Genomic DNA, 8,619 nt, shown 5'->3' on the forward strand with positions numbered 1-8,619 from the left:
CACACACACACACACACACACACACACACACACACACACACACACACACACACACACACACATATATATATATATGAATAGATAATGAATTAGGTGAATGATAAGAATAAGAGAAAGGTTCCATACCGGTACGCCGTCTTTTCCATCTTTGCCGTCTCTTCCTGGCTCACCTTTCTGTCCAGCAGTACCCTAAAAACATGAAGACATATTAAAAGATTTGGTGCTGATAAGGATCTGATTTCCTTTTTATTTAATATTAAGGAATATTATAAATACCAATGTGAAAATAATGAAGAAGACACAAATTATAACATTTGTTTAAGATACTCTCAAGAAGAAAAGGTAGTCTTTCTACATTGTTTCATCCTTCCTAGGATGGTGAGATTAATGCGGATGGTGAGATTAATGCGGATGGTGTATTACCTGGGAAAACAACTGCAGCTTAAAATCTGAAGGAAAACCACAACCAGAGAAGGAACTGGTACTTTGTTCCAAATGCCTTCAACAGAACGAACTCAGCTGGTGATATCGTCTAAAAGCAGCATGCCTACGTTCAAGGACACTCTTGATGTGATCATCCCGTCTAGTTCGGGAGTACGTAGGGCTACAATATTCAATGATTTTGTCTCCCCTTATTTAAGACGGTAAATGTAATATGGTTGTTATTTCTAGCCAATCAATTATCCCTCATAGAGAGTCCGAATATATACCTACCATATATAATGTTACGGGTAGAGGTGCTACTAATTACAGTTAGTTTATTAATTCATTTCTGCTGGAGGTACAAGGCATGATATTACATCGACCCCAGTGCGTGCTCAACTGGTACTTCTTTTATCGATCTCGAAAGGATGAAAGGTAAAGTCGACCTCGGCGGAATATGAATTCAGAACGTGGAGGGAGACGAAATGCCGCTAAGCATTTTGTCCGGTGCGCTAACGATTCTGCCAGCTCGCCACCTTAGAGAGAGAGGGAGGGAGAGAGAGAGAGAGAGAGAGGGAGAGAGAGATTAGGAGAGAGAGATTAGGAGAGAGAGATTAGGAGAGAGAGATTAGGAGAGAGAGATTAGGAGAGAGAGAGCAAGAGAGAGAGAGGCAGAGAGAGCAAGAGAGAGAGTCAGAGAGAGAGAGAGAGAGAGAAAGCGAGAGAATAATAGAGAGGCAGAGAGAGAGAAACAGACAGACAAAGACAGAGATAGAGATGCAGAGAGAGAGAGAGAGGGCAAGAGAGAGAGTCAGAGAGAGAGAGATTAGGAGAGAGAGTGAGAGTCAGAGAGAGAAAGAGAGAGAGAGTCAGAGAGACAAAGAGAGAGAGTGAGAGAGAAAGAGAGAGAGAAAGCGAGAGAATGGGAGAGAGGCAGAGAGAGAGAAACATACAGAGAGAGACAGAGATAGAAGTAGAGAGAGAGAGAGAGCTTCATCAGCAGCCGATGAGTATTTATTTTCGGATGAGTAAATTGGATCAACGTGAAATGAAACACCTTGCACAAGGACTCACATCACTGGAATCGAACCGACAAACCCAGCATAACTAAATTCCAGCTGGCTATTTTCAGTAAACATAAATATAACGTTGATTTACTATTAGACAACTTACTGGCAATCCTCTGAATCCCCTCTGTCCACCATACCCTCTTCGTCCGTGGGATCCCTAAAATTCATAAAAGAAAATTGAAAATATGTTTATATAGTTATATACGGAACACATTACTTTATTGTGTCTGGGGTGAGTCATTCTCTTTTAGTGTCTTATTACTTAACACACTCACCGGTTCGATTTCCACTCATTTGTTTATTTTTTCAAAACTCTTCGTTGCATGGAGTAAAGATTGTTTGCCAACATAACATGGCAGTCCTGGTTTAGGACGAATGTTGCTGTAATTTAGTCCCAAGAGACATCGTCTCCAGCTGGCTATACGACACGATCTGTGTTCTTATATTTTTGAACAAGAGAATCTAGCATCCCCGCTCAGCTCAAACAATATCTAGATCCCCTTGTTCGAAAATACAAGGACACCGATCATGTCGTATAACCAGCTGGAGACGATGTCTCTTGGGGTTAAATTATAGCAACATTCGTCCTAAACCAGGACTGCCATGTTATGTTGGCAAACAATCTTTACTCCAAAGTACTGTTGCTGAACATCTCTCGTTGTGAGATTTACAAATAGTAATTTTCGTTGCGTCTTGCAAACTCTTCAATAGTCAACGAAACTTTTAGAAAAAATAAGTAAATGAGTGGAAATCGAACCGGTGAGTGTGTTAAATAATAAGGCTCTGAAATAGAATGACTCTCCCCAAACACAAAATATATACTTCAATACACGAATTCACAAAGAATCTTGCGAACCAAATACAAAAACGAAACATAGATTACTGTTTGGTTAAAAAGATAGTTTCATAACCACGTGATTATGCACAGCTTATTGGGTAAATAAGGGTCTTTACCAGACCCTTCAGCCTGATCAGTAGCTTGTGCTGACCTTGTGCGTAGATTTTCGGCGATAGAAAATGAGCGAAAGTTCTTCACTATTGGTTTCGTGCGGAAAATTCCGCAATTTTCAAACTTACCACCTAAAAAATCTTGATAAGCCGTTTCCTTGTTGGATGAGGCTGCGTGAGATTACACGAGATTTTATGGGATGTCAAACGTTGCATCTAATAACCAAAACAGTGTTTGAAGTCCCGTAAAAGTTCATGTAATCTCATGTATCCTCATCCAATATGTGTGCATGCATGTATATGTGATTGTGTGTTTGTGTATGTATGTGCTTACACGTATATATGTATGTATGTATGTATGTATGTATGTATGTATGTATGTATGTATGTATGCTTGTATGTATATGTGTGTGTGTATATGTGCTTACACGTATGTACGTATATATATATATATATATATATATATATATATATGTATGTATGTATGTATGTATGTATGTATGTATATGCGCTTTGCGACCGCGAGTGCGCAGGTTCGATCCTCGCTACTTGGCACCTTAGGCAAATGTTCCTATATCATCAGGTTAACTCATAAATGAAATTGGATCGATGGAAACTGCATAGAATCTCGTTGGGCGGATTGTATTTGTAACTTAAAGGTACAGCCTCGTCAGAGCTACACTGCCACGCTGAAAAACGTATGCCTGTGTTTGTGTAAGTATTTATGTGTGTCTGCATAGATTTGCGCATAATGTACAAATACAACACCAAGACAAACAAGTGGTAAATGGTGAGGTCTTCAAGTAATGTCCATTCTTATATTTGTTCTACACTGACTTACAGACACTTCCTTGTTACTCTCGCCGTGTGGAATTTAGTCTATTTGTGGGTGTCCAGCAATGGATTTGTGAACAAGTACACATGTTCACTAATATTATTCACAAATTGCGATATAAAAAAATATAATTAATGACGACGCACGAAAAGAGAGGAAAACCATTGAAAATCAGGAAAAACATTTCCCGCCAATTTTCTGTAGGAAAACTTACTTTCTCTCCTTTATCTCCAGGAGGTCCAGGTTGTCCAGGAAGACCCTAAAAGTAAGTAAAAACACGTTAAATTATTTTTGCAATTAGACATTAATAGCATAAACAACTTTCATTCGATATTCATAAAATTACACTTGTATTGAAAGCATTTCTAATATATAATGTAAAAAATTATAGGGCATCTGTTGGTCATGTATGCACAAGCTTAGGCAAAGTTTCTTGAAGAAGATTAGCGGGTATTCATGCATTCAAGTGCCACCTCTCTACGATATTGATGTTTATCCAAGGAAAAAGCCACTGGCTAGGGTGGTTGCAGCTTGACTCCAGTATCATCGCAGACGTTGCTATGAGAACGCAAAGAGTCGGATCAGACATCGAAAGGCATCCCGCTTGATTTCTCTTACAGATCTGTCAAAGTACCACCTTGGATCGGTACTTTGCTTATTGACCCGGTAGAACGAGAGGCAAAATTGAACGCAGAGCTCAGAGAGTCAGAAAGAAATGCAGCGAAACATTCTAAGCAACACTTTAACAGCTCTGCCAGCTCACTGCCTTTGTAAAGGATTACCACTGCCTTTAAATAAAATACTTATCTTCTACAATATATGCATATTTAACAATATCCAGTGTGGTAGCTTTGGTTAAGGAGACATACAATTAGGTCAAAACACCACAGTATTTCACACAGTCCCTTTACACCGATGAAACGCATGTGTTATGGCGTGTCCATCATCTGAAGGGATGAGAATTTTTCCAGTTAAGAAAGACAGCAACGTTCAGCCTATTCACGTCCGAATCTGCCAGAACGTATTGAAAATAAAAGATACGTTATTGTATATACGCATCGTTTAACATCTTTAACAACATGTATAACAGTATCTTTAACAATGTATGCATCTCTTAGCAATATATGCTGCCTGACTGTATTTTAGAAGAATGTATGTTGCCTGTACATAGCCTTATATCAAAATCTTTCAGATGCCCATCTTTACTGAATTCATTAGTATTAATCTCCCGCCGAGAAACCATTTTATATCACTTAAAATCCTTAATGATTTCTTCGACGAAGTTTGTTACTTTCGAAATACTCTAGTTCATTACAATTTGATAAATCTGCTTCAGAATGAATATTGATGCGAGCTAACAGCAATGGTTAACAGAAACACATCCTCAGTGGCAGACGATTACACGTGAGTGCATAGTTGAAAGGGAAATACACCAACGAACTGATTGGCCGAGAATTTATCTTACTTAAGAGACAATTATTTATTTTATTAATGAATGAACGTTAAAGCAAAAATAAACTATACACGCGGTCACCCATTACAAAATGCGTTTTTTAAGGATCATATCATTGATTTATTTAAAGCAAAAACAGCACAATATATATATAAAATGAACTCACGTCTTTTCCATCAGTCCCATCTCTACCTAGAATACCTGAAGAACTTGATGATCCGCCACCCTGAAAAGAAACATTAGAATCATAGGATTATTAAATTCCTTAAATTGTGTATAAACTGAAAAAAAAAAAGCTCTACAAATAGACATTAATGAATGGTAACTTAATCTTCATGTATTAAACTGAAATTTTGGTCTTCTGCCTTAATCAGAAAATCATTAGGCTGAGATCCAACGATATTTCATAAATATTTAACAACATTTTTTGTATTTGCACGTAAAAAGCTTTCGGAATTGATGTTATCAGGAAGTTATTCGAAGTATCCTTCATTCTCCCTGGATTGGAAAAATAATCAACAGACTAATTAACGCTAAGCAGATACATTAGCAAGGGATTTCAATCTGATTGATGAGTTATGGCTTTCGAGTTGAATCTCAGAAAAGTCATCAGTGAGAAAGAAGCATGAATCACCTCAAAATAGTGTAAAGTTTATTGCACTTTTAGGACCTTTTCAAACGGATGAATTTGAGTGCCATGGGTTTACAAATGAAAACAAACATCCTTTCAATTAATATTTAAAAACTCGTGTAGTTTAACTCCATTGTTTGTTAGGAAAGAAACCGCCATTTTGCATCAGCTATTGCTCTTGTTTAGCTCTTGGTCGACTCTGGTTAAGAACTTCAGTGATGAATGCCATTCCAGTTATAGGTATCCCCATTTTTAAGGTTATCTTCTGCTACATTATCTAATATATTCTTCCCACTTTTATAAGATATTGGGTCTAAATTTGAGATTTGGCTATTGTTTTTGGCAGTTACTGCCGAGATGACCTCTTGATTAGCTACGTTTCCAGGTCAAGTTTAATAGTATAATAGTACTTCACACGGGTATCAGAGTGAAACAAGGTTTGAGCCAACACACACACATACGCACACACACACACATGCGTTTGTACATGTTTATATATATCCACGTATGAGAGATTCAATCTATACGCATGTGCATATACATGCTCGTGTGGTACTATACACAGATATATACACACATACGCGCACACACATATGTGGTTCGGTATGTATGTGTATAGTTTTCTTCCACAGCGTTAAAATGTTTCTAAATTTCCTTTTATTTTTTCCCCCTTTTTGACCATTGTTTTCTTCCACTAATACTTGTTCCTTCTTCTTCCATACAACTCGTTCTCCCCGCCTCGTTCTTCACTGCTATAATAAGCCACCACCACCACTTCCAACTCCCGCATCCCTATTAAATAACGCATCTTTTACCGACGAACGCTTCTGCCGGAAACGTTAAACTTCTCTTCTTTCTCACGACATTACAGTTTGTACTTGTTGCGTCACTTTGATCATTTAGCTTTGGAAGCTGTAATGCTGTATAACTTAATGAGACTTGCCGATCGCAAGCACTAAACATGCTTAGTCAACATAAAATGCCGAGGACGTTTTTATACTCCTACAAAGGTCATTGCTTGAATTTCAATATTGCTGTATTTCCGTTCACTCGTATTTTCTTATATATATATATATATATATATATATATATATATATATAGGAAAACACATGGGGCGACTATTTGGGAAAAAAAAGAATGTGAGGTTTAGACTTTTACTAGTGTGTATTATCACGTAAACATAGAAGGCGGTAACCCAGCACAGTGGTAGCACAGTGGCAGCTCAGTGTCTGCAATTAGCGAAAATATAAAAAAATTGTCACTATGAGTGTATATATGTATATATGTTTCTGCGTATATGTGATTGTGTCTATGTGGTTGTGTCTATGTGTGTTTTGCCATTCCTTTTCAGAGGAGATGTATCTCGCAATCAAGAGAGCACTAATGAATTCATATTTGTATGAGTGTGTGTATGTGTGTTCGTATATGTGTGTTTACTTGTGTGCATGTGTGGGTGTAGGTGTGTGCGTGTGTGTGTATGTGTGCTTGTGTTTGTGTGTGTGTGTGTGTGTGTGTGTGTGTGTGTGTGTGTGCGTGCGTGTGTGTGTGATAAATCACCCAGTGATTGAGTGTTATGCACATTGATCTATCTCGCCATTGGAGTCTATGGCTAAAAAATCGACACAGCGACTTAGTAGGCTGTTTCTGAAAATTAAACAACCGGATGGTTTTGGTTTGAATGCCTACGATCGCTGCTCTGTTTGACCAATGATGACCTAATCGACGTCTAACAACAACAACAACAGCAAGAACGGCACATAATAACGAATGCGTAAATGTGTTTAGATGTGAATTTGTTTATAGATATATTTCTCGTGTTCCCACATTTTGCTGTCAATCTTTTATACGCATAAATATATTACTATGTCATACTGACTGGTTTTGTAGGTGATCAAGTTGGTTTTCATAACTGACCAAGCGGAACAATGCTGAAACACATGTGTCCTGAGATATAATGACGTCACCCACAAACGAAAATAAAATGTGTATCTTCCCAAGTATAGGCTGAGAACATTCTCTCGGGACTATTCTTGTAGTGTTAGGTCATATCACAGCCGATTATAATCAAACGTAATAGACATGTTTTATAGAATAATATAACTATTTGTTTATGTACATAAATAATATAAACACGAGGATGCAAATTGTAACTATTTAATTATATTACAAATCTCACGAATAATAATACATATTCTTATGATGTTATAAGAATATTCTATATAAATAGTAACACAATTTAATACTCATGTCAGCAAATCTTACCGGTTCACCTTTCTGACCAAGCTGACCCCTTTCTCCACGTGGACCGACTGCTCCGGGTTCACCCTGCAATATAAAAACACCATCGACATCATTTCTACATAGTTGCAAACCGGATAACTGAAAATACATGCACACATCCTCTCTTAGAATACGTCCTCTCTTAGAATTAATTACTGGATAGATGCTACACACGTGCTGTTGGTGATTTTCCCGCTTCTTTTCCCTTTTTCCTTTCCGACGAAGAGCTACGCTCGAACCATCAAAAGCTTTCTCTTTTTACCGAGCGTGAAACTAATATATTCCATGCGCACATTTTCTTGTTGTTTGTTATTGTTATTCTTAATGTTCGTTTACTTGAATTGATTATATATATATATATATATATATATATATAAAATGGAGAAATCGTACAAAATGTATAAATAGATGATGAGTAAAGCACTGGCACAGTATCGATTACCTACTGTTATCCATAGATTTACTGCAGGAACTTCGCAGTGGTGGTTGAGATAATAGTATTAATAAAATAGATGGAAAGAGTAATAGATTTTATTGAACACAACACATGTTTCGACCCGTTCTGGGTCTCTTCTGGCACATCAGTAAAAAGTCTCACTAGAGATTTCTTGAGTCGGCTTACGTAACGCTTTCTGTCCATCAAATTCAAGTATAAGTAAAATCAGAGCAAAATTATTGAAACGCAAAAATCTCAAATATGAACGTGGAAAGAATACATTCTAGTTCAGAGAAAATGACGTAACGAGCTTTCGCTGTTGTAACTGTTAAGAGAAAGAAAAGGAAGTAGAAGGAAGATAGGAAGATAATACTTAGACGAAAATATTTTTTGTGTTCGTGCTTAGACGCATACACACATACATACATACATACATACATACATACATACACACACACATATATATATATATATATACACACATATACATATATGTATATACCTATATGTATATGTATATACCTATATGTATATGTATATAT

At 37.0% G+C, this 8,619-nt stretch overlaps 1 protein-coding gene across 3 annotated transcripts in view; it reads right to left on the reverse strand.

The window, feature by feature from the left end:
- Positions 1-8,619, reverse strand: part of LOC106871778 (collagen alpha-3(IX) chain) — a 239,898-nt gene that overhangs the window by 110,101 nt on the left and 121,178 nt on the right. For all 3 annotated transcript variants that reach the window (XM_052969917.1, XM_052969918.1, XM_052969916.1), the window contains 5 exons: positions 7,624-7,686; positions 4,896-4,955; positions 3,491-3,535; positions 1,597-1,650; positions 127-189 (listed from right to left, as the gene is read on the reverse strand). In XM_052969917.1, the coding sequence (XP_052825877.1) occupies positions 127-189; positions 1,597-1,650; positions 3,491-3,535; positions 4,896-4,955; positions 7,624-7,686 (285 nt within the window). The remainder of the gene's footprint in view (positions 1-126; positions 190-1,596; positions 1,651-3,490; positions 3,536-4,895; positions 4,956-7,623; positions 7,687-8,619) is intronic.

This window comes from Octopus bimaculoides, chromosome 8 (genome assembly GCF_001194135.2).
Source record: "Octopus bimaculoides isolate UCB-OBI-ISO-001 chromosome 8, ASM119413v2, whole genome shotgun sequence".
In the NCBI taxonomy this organism is placed as follows: domain Eukaryota; kingdom Metazoa; phylum Mollusca; class Cephalopoda; order Octopoda; family Octopodidae; genus Octopus; species Octopus bimaculoides.